Source organism: Hypanus sabinus, chromosome X1 (genome assembly GCF_030144855.1).
Source record: "Hypanus sabinus isolate sHypSab1 chromosome X1, sHypSab1.hap1, whole genome shotgun sequence".
Taxonomy (NCBI): Eukaryota; Metazoa; Chordata; class Chondrichthyes; order Myliobatiformes; family Dasyatidae; genus Hypanus; species Hypanus sabinus.
This window is the reverse complement of record NC_082738.1, coordinates 12883010-12897200: the sequence shown is the minus strand read 5'-3', so window position 1 is coordinate 12897200 and position 14191 is coordinate 12883010. Positions and strand designations below refer to the sequence as shown.

The 14191-nt window shown below is 50.9% G+C and overlaps 1 protein-coding gene across 4 annotated transcripts in view; it reads right to left on the bottom strand.

Annotated features, from left to right (window-relative positions):
- LOC132384595 (soluble guanylate cyclase 88E-like) overlaps positions 1-14191 on the bottom strand; it is a 75785-nt gene that overhangs the window by 49329 nt on the left and 12265 nt on the right. For all 4 annotated transcript variants that reach the window (XR_009508938.1, XM_059955819.1, XM_059955818.1 and 1 more), the window contains exons 5-10: positions 13550-13689; positions 11910-12044; positions 7404-7527; positions 6358-6477; positions 5575-5659; positions 4444-4530 (exon numbers count right to left, since the gene is read on the bottom strand). Coding sequence is in view for 3 of the 4 variants with exons in the window: in XM_059955819.1 (XP_059811802.1) it covers positions 4444-4530; positions 5575-5659; positions 6358-6477; positions 7404-7527; positions 11910-12044; positions 13550-13689 (691 nt within the window). In the remaining variant the exon portion in view is untranslated. The remainder of the gene's footprint in view (positions 1-4443; positions 4531-5574; positions 5660-6357; positions 6478-7403; positions 7528-11909; positions 12045-13549; positions 13690-14191) is intronic.

Below are 14191 nucleotides of genomic sequence, written 5' to 3'. Positions count from 1 at the left end.
AGGTGGAGGGCACCAGGCAACTCCACAGACGTCCATTCAGGAGCCTCCTTCCCCAGAAGCTCCAGAGGAAGGCAAGCTTACTGGAGATCTCCCTTCCCTGAGGGCCAATTGTGAAACCTGTAGAGAGACTTCCAGGAAATTCCTGGAGCCGTGCTGAAACTGTGCCCCTGGCCCCTCACCCTGTTCCTCTTCGGACAATCCCAGCAATGGGACAACTTGCCAACCTCACACAACAGGGGTCGTCACCATCCTACCCCCAGGATTGAAAGCAGAGGGACCGTTTTTGGGGGGCCCCTGGGGTATAGGGGTCCATCGGGGGCAGCAGCTCTGGATCTGTCCCTGCCTCAGCCCAAAGGGTAGTCTTACATCCAGTCAGAGCCAGTCCCGAGGTAGGAAGGGGAGCTCTTCCCACTTCTCCCCACAACAACACCTTTCCCCTCTCCTCTCCCCCACCCACATCTCCTCCCTCCCTACCCCCACCAACTTCCAACCCTTCCTATTCCCTTGGGCAACTATAACCACCATCTGTCTTCCCATGACACTCCGCCTCCCCACAAACATGCACCCTCCATTCCCCCATCAGCAACAGCCCTCCCCTCTCTCCATCCCTACATGCACATCCTCTACCCCTCCTCCACCCACCCCTTCTCACCTCTCCTCTCCTCCACCCTCACCCACCTCTCCCCTTCCTCCCCATTCCCGTCCCACACGCACTGCTGGGTCTGGGCACTCCCAGATTTTTAGTTTCAGACGGAAGGCCCAGTGTTTCCGGTGCCCCCCTCCTCACCCAGAATGCTGAACAACGGTTGAGGAAAATCCACCTTCCCCTCCTCAACTCCTGGGGCACCCTCACTCTGTGCAGTAGGAAGGGTTTGGGGTTGTAGGATTCCACACAGACAGAGCAACTCTGTGTCTGACCCCGGGAGTGTGTGATGGGACAGTGTGGAGGGAGATTCACTCTGTGTCCGACCCCGGGAGAGTGTGATGGGACGGTGTGGAGGGAGATTCACTCTGTGTCTGACCCCAGGAGTGTGTGATGGGACGGTGTGGAGGGAGATTCACTCTGTGTCTGACCCCGGGAATGTGTGATGGGACGGTGTGGAGGGAGATTCACTCTGTGTCTGACCCCGGGAGTGTGTGATGGGACGGTGTGGAGGGAGATTCACTCTGTGTCTGACCCCGGGAATGTGTGATGGGACGGTGTGGAGGGAGATTCACTCTGTGTCTGACCCCGGGAGTGTGTGATGGGACGGTGTGGAGGGAGATTCACTCTGTGTCTGACCCCGGGAGTGTGTGATGGGACGGTGTGGAGGGAGATTCACTCTGTGTCTGACCCCGGGAGTGTGTGATGGGACAGTGTGGAGGGAGATTCACTCAGTGTCTGACCCCGGGAATGGGTGATGGGACGGAGTGGAGGGAGATTCACTCTGTGACTGACCCGGGGAGTGTGTGATGGGACGGTGTGGAGGGAGTTTCACTGTGTGTCTGACCCCGGGAGTGTGTGATGGGACGGTGCGGAGGGAGATTCACTCTGTGTCTGACCCCGGGAGTGTGTGAGGGGACGGTGTGGAGGGAGATTCACTCTGTGTCTGACCCCGGGAGTGTGTGATGGGATGGTGTGGAGGGAGATTCACTCTGTGTCTGACCCCGGGAGTGTGTGATGGGACAGTGTGGAGGGAGCTTCACTCTGTGTCTGACCCCGGGAGTGTGTGATGGGACGGTGTGGAGGGAGATTCACTCTGTGTCCGACCCCGGGAGACTGTGATGGGATGGTGTGGAGGGTCTGACCCCGGGAGTGTGTGACGGGACGGTGTGGAGGGAGATTCACTCTGTGTCCGACCCCAGGAGTGTGTGATGGGACGGTGTGGAGGGAGATTCACTCTGTGTCTGACCCCGGGAATGTGTGATGGGACGGTGTGGAGGGAGATTCACTCTGTGTCTGACCCCGGGAGTGTGTGATGGGACGGTGTGGAGGGAGATTCACTCTGTGTCTGACCCCGGGAATGTGTGATGGGACGGTGTGGAGGGAGATTCACACTGTGTCTGACCCCGGGAGTGTGTGATGGGACGGTGTGGAGGGAGATTCACTCTGTGTCTGACCCCGGGAGTGTGTGATGGGACGGTGTGGAGGGAGATTCACTCTGTGTCTGACCCCGGGAGTGTGTGATGGGACAGTGTGGAGGGAGATTCACTCTGTGTCTGACCCCGGGAATGTGTGATGGGACGGTGTGGAGGGAGATTCACTCTGTGACTGACCCGGGGAGTGTGTGATGGGACGGTGTGGAGGGAGTTTCACTGTGTGTCTGACCCCGGGAGTGTGTGATGGGACGGTGCGGAGGGAGATTCACTCTGTGTCTGACCCCGGGAGTGTGTGAGGGGACGGTGTGGAGGGAGATTCACTCTGTGTCTGACCCCGGGAGTGTGTGATGGGATGGTGTGGAGGGAGCTTCACTCTGTGTCTGACCCCGGGAGTGTGTGATGGGACGGTGTGGAGGGAGATTCACTCTGTGTCCGACCCCGGGAGACTGTGATGGGATGGTGTGGAGGGTCTGACCCCGGGAGTGTGTGACGGGACGGTGTGGAGGGAGATTCACTCTGTGTCCGACCCCGGGAGAGTGTGATGGGATGGTGTGGAGGGAGTTTCACTCTGTGTCTGACCCCGGGACTGTGTGATGGGATGGTGTGGAGGGAGTGTGTGATGGGACAGTGTAGAGGGAGTTTCCCTCTGTGTCTGACCCCAGGAGTGTGGGATGGGACGGTGTGGAGGGAGACTCACTCTGTGTCTGACCCCGGGAGTGTGTGATGGGACAGTGTGGAGGGAGTTTCGCTCTGTGTCTGACCCCAGGAGTGTGGGATGGGACGGTGTGGAGGGAGATTCACTCTGTGTCTGACCCCGGGAGTGTGTGATGGGACGGTGTGGAGGGAGATTCAGTCTATATCTGACCCTGGGAGTGTGTGATGGGACGGTGTGGAGGGAGATTCACTCTCTGTCTGACCCCGGGAGTGGGTGATGGGACGGTGTGGAGGGAGATTCACTCTGTGTCCGACCCCGGGAGAGTGTGATGGGATGGTGTGGAGGGAGCTTCACTCTGTGTCTGACCCCGGGAGTGTGTGATGGGACGGTGTGGAGGGAGTTTCACTCTGTGTCTGACCCCGGGACTGTGTGATGGGATGGTGTGGAGGGAGTGTGTGATGGGACAGTGTAGAGGGAGTTTCCCTCTGTGTCTGACCCCAGGAGTGTGGGATGGGACGGTGTGGAGGGAGACTCACTCTGTGTCTGACCCCGGGAGTGTGTGATGGGACAGTGTGGAGGGAGTTTCCCTCTGTGTCTGACCCCGGGAGTGTGTGATGGGACGGTGTGGAGGGAGATTCAGTCTATATCTGACCCTGGGAGTGTGTGATGGGACGGTGTGGAGGGAGATTCACTCTCTGTCTGACCCCGGGAGTGTGTGATGGGACGGTGTGGAGGGAGATTCACTCTGTGTCTGACCCCGGGACTGTGGGATGGGTCAGTGTGGAGGGAATTTCACTCTGTGTCTGACCCCGGGAGTGTGTGATGGGACGGTGTGGAGGGAGCTTCACTCTGTGTCTGACCCCGGGAATGTGTGATGGGACGGTGTGGATGGAGATTCACTCTGTGTCTAACCCCGGGAGTGTGTGATGGGACGGTGTGGAGAGAGATTCAGTCTGTCTCTGACCCCGGGAGTGTGAGATGGGACGGTGTGGAGGGAGTTTCACTCTGTGTCTGACCCCGGGACTGTGGGATGGGTCAGTGTGGAGGGAATTTCACTCTGTGTCTGACCCCAGGAGTGTGTGATGGGACGGTGTGGAGGGAGCTTCACTCTGTGTCTGACCCCGGGAGTGTGTGATGGGACGGTGTGGAGGGAGTTTCACTCTGTGTCTGACCCCGGGAGTGTGTGATGGGACGGTGTGAAGGGAGCTTCACTCCGTGTCTGACCCCGGGTGTGTGTGATGGGACTGTGTGGAGGGTGTTTCACTCTGTGTCTGACCCTGGGACTTTGGGATGGGACGGTGTAGAGGGAGGGTCACTCTGTGTCTGACCGCAGGAGTGTGTGATGGGATGGTGTGGAGGGAGCTTCACTCTGTGTCTGACCCTGGGAGTGTGTGATGGGATGGTGTGGAGGGAGTTTCACTCTGTGTCTGACCCCGGGAGTGTGTGATGGGACGGTGTGGAGGGAGCTTCACTCTGTGTCTGACCCCGGGAGTGTGTGATGGGACGGTGAGGAGGGAGATTCACTCTGTGTCTGACCCCGGGAATGTGTGATGGGATGGTGTGGAGGGAGCTTCACTCTGTGTCTGACCCCGGGAGTGTGGGATGGGACGGTGTGGAGGGAGATTCACTCTGTGTTTAACTTTGCCATTCGTGTCATAAATGCAGTGTCTGACTGTAGTTATGCGAGGATGATTTGTGAGTCATTTCACCTTTATAGTCATCACCAACTATTGACTGAAAGGCCAGGAGCAGCACACTGACGTCCCCTGCACGATTTGCATTCTCATAGTCAGCATCTGCGGGGAGAAGGAGACAAATTGGAATTAAGAATGACTGAGTGAGAGGATAAGGATGAGACAGGAAGACAGAGTCAAAGCGTGAAATAGAGAGCATGAGGAAAATTGAGAGCAGTGGAGTGAAATGTGGGAGAGAAGAGAGCAAGAAAGAAAATGTGGGTGAGTGAGTGTGTCGGGAAAGGAAGGGATAAGAGGGTGTTTCTCCGGATGAGAGGCAGGACTCCTAGCATTAAAGAGGATCTGAGGGTGGATTTTTCACACACAGAGTAGTTCCCTTCTTCCTTCAAGGGATGTGGGCTTTGCACTCAAAGGTGGTGGGCAGCTGCTGCCTTCCGTTCAGAGAGAAAGATCGTGAGGTATTTCCAAATCAGATTGCAGGGCCTGGCAGATGGTGATGTTTCTGATCTTGTCCTTCTAACTGGAAGAGGTCCTGGGCTTGGCAGCCTTGTATGTATGACTATGTCAGGCTGTTGTGAGATATTTAATTACCAGTCTAATTAGTCCAGCACAACGTGATTGGCCAAAGGGGCTGTTTCTGTGCTATACAGCTCTATGACTCTAGAGGGAGGGAATGCCTGAGAGAGGGAGAAGGACAAGAGATGGAATGTGGGAAAGAGGTGTCAAAATAAACTTCCAAATACAGTGTGAGATAAAACAAAAAGAGAGAGCCCGCTGTCCGTCAAACTACAACTTTCTGCTCTTTAGTGTTTGTTCATCTCCATTTACAATCTTGTTTCTTACCCATCTTTCCCCACCTCCTCCCTGAATGTCCTCTCCCTCTCCCCTCCTCCCTCTTCACTCACTTCTGTCCTCCTCATCCCTCACTCATGTCCCTCCCCTTCAATATCCTCTCGCTCTCCCCCCTCAGTGCAGATGATGGGCCAAACAGCCTAATTCTGCTCCAATGTCCTATGGTCCTACCTTCTCGCTGCTCATTCAGTGTCCTCTCCCTTCCACCCCCTACAACTCTGTGAATTTTTCCTGCTTCATTTTGAATTCCATCACCCCTCCCTCTGAGAACAGTGTTCCCTCTCTCTCACTCACTCTGCACTCTGTTGTGGAGATTCCGCTCTCGTTTTACGGGCTCTTTGGAGATGATCTCAAACAGGTTGTTGGGATGGGATATGATCTGTAAGAGGAAGAGAGAGGGGCAGTGATTGACACTTTGTTGTCCTCACAAGAGTTGCTCTCCACCATCTCCCAGTTGGGGTCGTGCCTCAGTACATCTCATCCCGTGAGGGCGTTTCCAGCTAAACTCAAACCCGACAACTGTGATCACAAGTGCCTGATCCAGGAGAGTTTTGAGGGGGCAGATGCTCCTCGTGGGGTGAATGAGGAGGAATCGGTGCATATGGTAAATCAGGGTTTTCTGAAAGCCTTTGACAAGATCTTTGGGCAGAATCTCAAGGAGCCGGGCTCTTAACATCTGCCTGACAATAGTGACCAAAATCCTTGCTGACAAACCATGAGGAACTACAGGGCTTTAGTTGAAACTGGTGTTAGAATGTCGGGAGGGGTGAGTGGAGGGGGTTAGGGGAGTGTGGGGAGAGGTGAGCAAGGGAGGGGTAAAAGGCAGGAGAGGGGTGAAAGGGGGAAGGGGTGAAGGGGGGAGGGATGGAAGGGGGGATGGGTTTCCAGCAATGAATAGCCAGTTTGACCCTATCTCAGGGTGACACTGCCTGAGACACTGACCCTATCTCAGCCAGACACTGCCTCCCACCCCGACCCCCGACTTCCCCTCCCCCCCCACCGACTCTCCTCTCAACACATCCTCCCAACCATTCCCCCTCCCCATCTGCACCCTTCCCTGAAGCAGCCCCTCCTTACCATGTTCCATGTAAACTCCACAAGGGGCCGGGCCAGCAGGAAGGTGTCGGTGATCAGTTTGCCATCCAGGTCGGGGAAGACGGTGGCCAGTCCTGATCCCACATTGTGGACCACCATGTCCTGGGGAGGGGGGGAAGGGGGACAGTGAAAATCTATCAGTAATGGGAAGGCGGGGTGTGGGTGGGCCAGTGTACAAACTACCCCCAAATCTCCAGCCTGGGACATGCTGGAGTGAGGGGAGGCTGGTTGGGAGAGAGGGGAGGAGAGGGATAGGGGGCAAAGAGGAGAAAGGGGAGAGGTAGGGAAAGTGAGTTAGAGGGAGAGGGAGGGTAGAGAGAGGTGGAGAGGGAAAAGAGGAAGGTGAGGTGGAGAGTGGCAGAGGGGGCAGAAAGGAGGGAAGAGGCAGTGGAGGGAGAGAGTAGAGGGATGTGGGGCAAGGTGGGGGAGAGAGATGGGGAAAGGTGAGAGGTGGGGTGGGGGAAGGAGCGGGAGAGTGGGGTAAGTGGAAAGGTGGGTGGGTTGCTGAGAGGGAAAGTGGCTAGGGAAGGAAGGAGCAGGGGAGAGAGGGACAGAGAGGCAAGAGATGAGAAAGACTGAGGGGGATAGAGGTGTAGGCAATGAGAAGGAGGAGCAGAGAGAGGGAAAGAAACAAGGTAGTGAGAGAAGAAGTAGAGGATGAGAGGGATGGGTAGTGAGAGAGGGAGTGAGGAAAGGAGAGAGAAAGATGGGAAGAAAAGGGAGGGAGAGAGAAAGAAGTGAGAGGGATTGGGAAAGAGGAAAGCAGAGAGAGGAAAGTGGAGGAGGGAAATAGAGATGGGGTAAGAAAGAGGTCGAGTGAGAATGAGGGGGTATAGGGGGAGTAGAGAAAGGGAGCAAGGGAAGGGAAGAGAGAGTGAAGCAGAAGGAGGGGACAGGGAGAGAGAGAGGGAAAGAGTCAGAGAGTTATACAGCAGGGAAAGAGGCCTTTCAGCCAACTGTCCAGTGTGGGGCATGGTGGGAGAACACATCACGACAGGCTGTGCTACAGAATGGAGAAGTCAACTTGCCTGTCTGAAGACAATGTTAAATGGGAAAACTTCGAAGAAGAAGTCACTGGTGAATGGCAGCATCTCCTGCTCGTCAGTGTCCTCCTTCTGAATGTAGCGGTAGGCAGAGTTGTCAAAGTTCAGCCTGATGTATGGAATGAACATCAGTGAAAGGACTTTACAAACCCAAGCACAACAAATGGAAACTTCTGGACTGCAAGTGTGAAACCACCAAATGATTAAGGTTAGAGACGGTGGAACATGAGCTAGAGTCTTGGACAGATGGAATGAAGGGGGAGAGAGGGAGAGGATGGAGTGGGGGGAACAGAGAGGGGGGAATGGAGAGGGGAAGATGGGGTGGGGGGGAACAAAGCACAACACAGGAATAATCCCTTTGGCCCAAAGTATTTGTGCCAAGCATAGTGCCAATTAAATTGATCCCTTCTACCGGCTTATGGTCCATATCCTTTCATTCCCTGCGTATTCAAATACCTGAATAAGAGTCATTTGAATGCCGCTATCAGATCTGCCTCCATTACCACTGTGTAAAACACTGGCCCTGCATATCCCCTTTGAACTTTGCCCTCTCACCTTAAAGCCCTAAGTGTGTCCTAATCAAAGTTTTAAACAATTTTAAAAACTTATAGTATCTGCTCCAACTGATGGATAAGTATGCCATATATCTTTTTCACTACCCAGTCTTCTTGTGTTGCCACTTTCAGGGAGCTATGGACTTGGACCCCAAGATCCCTCTGTACATCAGTGCTGTTAAGTGTCCTGCCATTAACTCTATACTTTCCTCTTACATTTGACGTTGTAAAGGGCAACGCCTCATACTTGCCCATATTTACAACATTCCTGGTCAGGTACTGGGGGATGGTGCAGTCCAGCTAAAAGACCTTAATGCACATCTGTAACATCTCTTTGCAACAGTCCACGGTCCCTGTAGGGTTCAAGGCAGCTACCATCATTCTGGTGCCCAAGAGAGCAATGGTAACTGGCCCAAACGATTACCACCCACTGGCACTGACCTCGATAATCATGAAGTGCTTTGAAGGACTGGTATTGGATTGTACAAAATCCCACCTTCTAGCTACATTGGACCTCTCCAGTTCACCTACTTCTCAAACTGATCCATTAATGATGCCATAGCCTCAGCCCGCCACACCATCCTGTCCCACCTGAAAAACTATGCCTCATACACCAGGATGTTGTTCATCAACTTCAGCTTGGTCATCCCTCAGAGACTAGTAGGTAAACTGTCCTCATTGGGACTCAACACCCCTCTCTGTAACTGGATCTTGGACTTCCTGACAGGAAGACCCCAGTCAGTCTGAGTTGGCAGCAACATCTCAAGCTCCATCACATTGAATACTAATGCCCCCCTCGCCCCCCCAGGGTTGTGTTCACCCTGCTGACTCACAACTGCTCTGCCAGATCCAGCTCAAACCACATCATCAAGTTCACTGATGGTACGACAGTGGTCGACCTCATCAACAACAATGATGAGTCAGCAGACAGAGAGGAGGTGGTGAGGTTTGTCAAATGGTGTGAGAACAACCACGCGGGTCTCAACATGGAGAAGACAAAAGAGATGATCGTGGACTTCAGGGAGGCACAGGCCGACCACTCTCCATTGAACATCAATGGCTCTGGCGTGGAGAGAGTGACGAGCACAAAGTTCCTTGGTGTACACATAACGGATGATCTAAACTGGACTCACAACATTTCCTCACTCGTCAAGAAGGTACAGCAGCATCTACACTTTCAGAAAAGACTGAGCTGTGCAAGACTCCCTGTCCCCATTCTAACACCTTTCTACAGGTCTACCATTGAGAGTGTCCTGCCTGGCTGCATCACTGTGTGGTATGGAAGCTGCAAGTCATCGGACCGCGACACCCTACAGAGGATAGTAAAAACCACCGACAGGATCATCAGGGTCTCCCTCCCCCACTATTGGTGATATTTACTGGGAGCGCTGTAGACGAAGGGCCAAAAACATTGTTGAGGATCTCTGCCACCCATCCCTCAATCTCTTTGACCCACTACCGTCAGAAAGGAGGTAAAAGAGCATCAGGACTAGGACTGACAGACTGGGTAACAGGTTTGTCCCTCAAGCTGTGGGACAAATGAATACCCTTCCACCACTGAGGTCTCATCACTAGGACAGCGAGCTGTTTACCTGTGATGTGCACTACATGTATTTTGATTTATATTTTACTAATGTTTGTGGTAATATTTTGCTTCATGTGTTGTGTGTGATATACGTTGTGTGGGTACACCATTCATAGTCCAGAGGAATGTTGTTTCGTTTGGTTGTAAATACGTACAGTCAGATGACAATAAACTTGAACATGAGGTGTTTTTTAAAACTCTGACTGCCATTTCACTGACCACAACTGTATCATGTTGTATCTTTTAATGACCTTCTTCACTGTCTGCAGCTCCACCAGATTTTGTGTTATCAGCAAATTTACTAACCCACCCATCTGCATTTTCATCCAAGCCATTTATATATAAACAACAGAGGCCCCAATGCTGATGTAGTTTGGAGCCTTTATAAGGCATTGGGTAGACTACACTTGGAGTATTGTGAGCAGCTTTAGGCTCCATATCTAAGAAAGGATGTGCTAACGTTGGAGAGGGTCCAGAGGAGGTTTGAACCTCTGGCCTGTACTTGCTTGAGTTTAGAAGAATGAGGGGATCCCATTGAAACCTACTGAATATTGAAAGACCTAGATAAAGTGTATGTGTGGAGGGTATTTTCAACAGTGGGGGAATCTAGGACCAGTGGGCAGAGCTTCAGAATAGAAGGACATCCCTTTAGAACAGAGATGCAGAGGAATTTCTTTAGCCAGAGGGTGGTGAATCTGTGGAGATTCACTGCCACAGATGGCTGTGGAGACCAAGTTATTTGGTATATTTAAAGTGGAGGTTGAAAGGTTCTTGATTAGTCAGGGCATCTAAAGTTACGGGGAGAAGGCAGCAGAATGGTGTTGAGAGGGAAAATAAATGAGTGGGGATTGAATGGTGGAATAAACTTGATGGACTGAATGGCCTATTTCTGCTGCAATGTCTTACCGTCAATTGTTTACCTATTTATTATTTATTGAGATAAAGCGGTGAATAAGTCCTTCCAGCCCCTCGAGCTGTGCCACTCAGCAGTCCCCCAGTTTTAACCCGAGCCTAATTATGGGACAATTTACAATGACCTATTAACCTAGCAACCCGTATACCTTCCAAATGTGGGAAAATGTAGAAACTCCTTATAGGCAGTGGCAGGAATTGAACCTGGGTCAATAGTACTGTAAAGCATTGTGCTAACCACTATGCTACCTGAATTATGATCCCTGCAGAACTCCATTGGTCACAGACCTCCAGCCAGAATAACATCCCTCCAACACTACCCTCTGTCTTCTGTGAGCAAGCTAGTTCTGCATTTAAACTACCCCGTCAATGTCGATCCCATGCATCCTAATCTTCTGGATAAGCCTACCATGGTGGATTTTATCAAGTGCCTTGCCAAGATCCATGTAGGTAATACCGACTGCCCTTGACCTGCTCCATTCGAGGTTGTGATGACTGTCCGTAATTCGTCCATGTTCTTCCTGCTATGAATAAGTCATATCCCTAAGAATCCTCTCCAAGAGCTTCTCTATCACTGATGTGAGGCTCCCTGACTTGTAACATCATGGATTATCCACATTGCCCTTCTTAAAAAATGGAACAACATTAGCCGCTCTCCAGTCATCCATGACCTATTAAGGATACAAAGATTTTTGTTAAAGCCTCAGCAATCTCTTCTCTTGTCTCTCTCAAAAATTTGGGACAGATCCTATTAGGCCCTGGGGATTTATTCATCATAATGCTCTTCGAGAGACACTATACTATCTCCTTCTTGATCTCAATATGCCCTAGCATATTGGAAAACCACACTCTGATCTAAATAACCTCTGTATGCCCTTCTCCTTAGTCAATACTGACCAAACCGAAAATCAGAAAATTGCAGATGTTGGAAACACTCTGTAGAGAGTCAGAGTTAACCTTTAAAAGGTTCATTTATTATCAAAGTATGTATGCTGTATACAACTCCGAGATTCATCCTCTCCAGGTAGCCACGAAACAAAGAAAACCATGGAAGTCATTCAAAGGAAAAACATCAAATCCCCTCACTGCACAACAAAAAAAATCATGCAAATGGCAATATCAACCTCCCCCCCGACATTGTAAAACAAATTGTGCGAATGGCATGAACATCAAACCCCAACCCTCCCAACTTGTACAAAAAAAACACTAACAAATTGCACCAAATGGCAACAAGAAAGAACAGGCAAAAACACAGGATAGAATGCAGCCCAATCCATCAATTGCAGCTTTTTCTGCTATTATTTCACTGCTGTACTATTACTCAGACACGTTTCCTTGAGCCTTTGAATTTTACTCAGGCCTTTTGGACACTGAGCTACATTAGTGTTTATCATTTGCACTCATGCACTCAGCGTCTCCAGGTGAACTGGTCTCACTTACCTCATGGTAACATGTGAGTAATCACCCACCAACTGTTCTGACAGCACCTCCACGTGAATATCTGTGTCATAGAACTGCTTCCCCATTTGTCGCAGCTGACCCATGGCATAGTGAAGGTATCCTTTCCGTTTACTCCTGTCCACAAACAGAAAGCACCCGGGATCAACATTAAATTATGTCACAAGATGACTCTAACAATCCCTATCCATTCTAAAAGGTATTACACCCTCTGAAAGATCAGTTCCCTATCAGGGAAATTCAGTCCTCAAACCAAAGATCATTCTGAAAGGTCTGCTCCAAATCTTTAAACTCAACTTCCCTCCTAACACAGATATTTTTTCAATCCATTTATCACTTACTAAAGTACGTTGAAAATTTCACTCAAACTTCCCTCCTTCTCTTTTTCCCTAACCCTATCTCCACCAACTCTGCCTGCTTCCTTACCAATTCGTCCTGCGCCTCCCCACCAACTATCCCCATGCCTCCCCACCACTCATCTCTCTTCCTCTCACTGGAGAAGCTGTTAGTGAACTTTCAGAAAGGTGTATTAACATTTAAAGTGCACAGTAATGGAATGAATTTGTTTAGGAAGTCTGTGACCAGTGTCCCAGGGATCAGTGTGGGGTTCCAGCCATATTTTGCTAGTGGGGGGAGGGGGGATCATTGTTTGCTGCTGTTTACGCAGGGGAGGGAGGGGAGCTGGGGGGACTTTGGGGTTCTAACATTTAACTGTCATTCATTCTTTGGGGCACCCCTGTTTTTGTAAATGGTTGTGAAGAAAAAGCATTTCAGGATGTATATTGTATACATTTCTCTGACATTAAATATACCTTTGAATCCTTTGATTTACAACATACATCAGTAGTTTGGACAAGATAATTGAGTACAATATATTCAAGTTTGCTGATGATACAAAGAGGGTTGGCAGTAGGGGTTATGGTCAAAGAAATGGAAAGACAGTATTGTTTAAATGTGGTGAGTTTGAAAGGTATTGGTAACCAGAGGAATCTGGGTGCCCTTGTACATGAACCATGCTGTTCAGCAAAAGCAATGAGGAAGCACACAGTATATTGACCTGTTTCTTCTAGGTCTGCTTCTGCTGAGAGTCTGACAGCATTCTGCTAAAGGGCAAAGGTAGCCCTTCAGTATCCCGGCTATGCTCTCCACCCCATGCCTGGATTACCCCCTTCTCTCACAGAATTCTCCAACATTCACCAATCTCCAGCTCCTCTGTACCCTACAGCAAAATGTTTTCACTTAACCTCTGTATGGGGATCATTCCCAGCATCCTCCCATCCAATGGGCACTCGCTGACCCTATCAGAACTGACCTTTCACCCCAGCACACTGACTTTATTGTACTGATCCCTGACCCCTGTACCACCTAACCCTACAGGCACTGACCTTTGACTGGAGCACCCTCTGACCATATTGGAACAGATCCTTGACCTCAGCGGTCACTGACCCTTCATCCACATTTTTTTCCCAGAGGGTAAACATCATTCTTAGCACTCTGAAGTTCCCTGAGCATTGCTCCCCCTCCCTGCCACACCACTACATGCCCCACCGTTCCCTGATTTCCGTCCCTGGCCCACCGCTCCCTGATATCCCTCACTGCCCCACAACCATGGTTTCTAATACCTGTAGTGCAGTGTAACTCCCGTAGCCGACTCCTCCTGACAGAAGAATGTTGGAGGCTGCACCTTAGGATAACTGAAGCGAAGGTACTCATGTAGATTGTCCAAGCCATTCACAAAATCTCGCACGTGTCTACCCAGGACCTAGGAGGGAGGTGAGGAGTACACATTGTGAGATAAACATCTGGGATGTATGTATCTGAGGACTGTATCTGAGCACTGATCTCTGTCCTAGCACTTACCACCAACGTATCATTCTCTGTAACTTTACCATCAACAACAGGATCCTACCACCAAGCACATCGTTTTCCTTCCCACCCCTCCCCTAACTCTGCTTTCTCTGCGACTCCATTGTCCATTTGTCCCTCTCCACGGATTGCCATCCTGGCATTTACCCTGCAAGCTACTCCTCCTCCCTCACCACCATTCAGGCCCTAAATAGTCCTTCACCTGAGAGTCTGCCAGGTATTCCTGATGCGGCCTCCTCAACATTAGTAAGACCCAACATAGTTTGGGGGACAGCTTCATCAAGCACTTTCATCCGCCACAAAAGGCTGGATTTCCCAGTGGCCACCCATTTCAATTCGACTTCCCATTCTTATTCTGCCATCTTCAGCCCTCTACCTTTTCCACCAATCACCTCCCA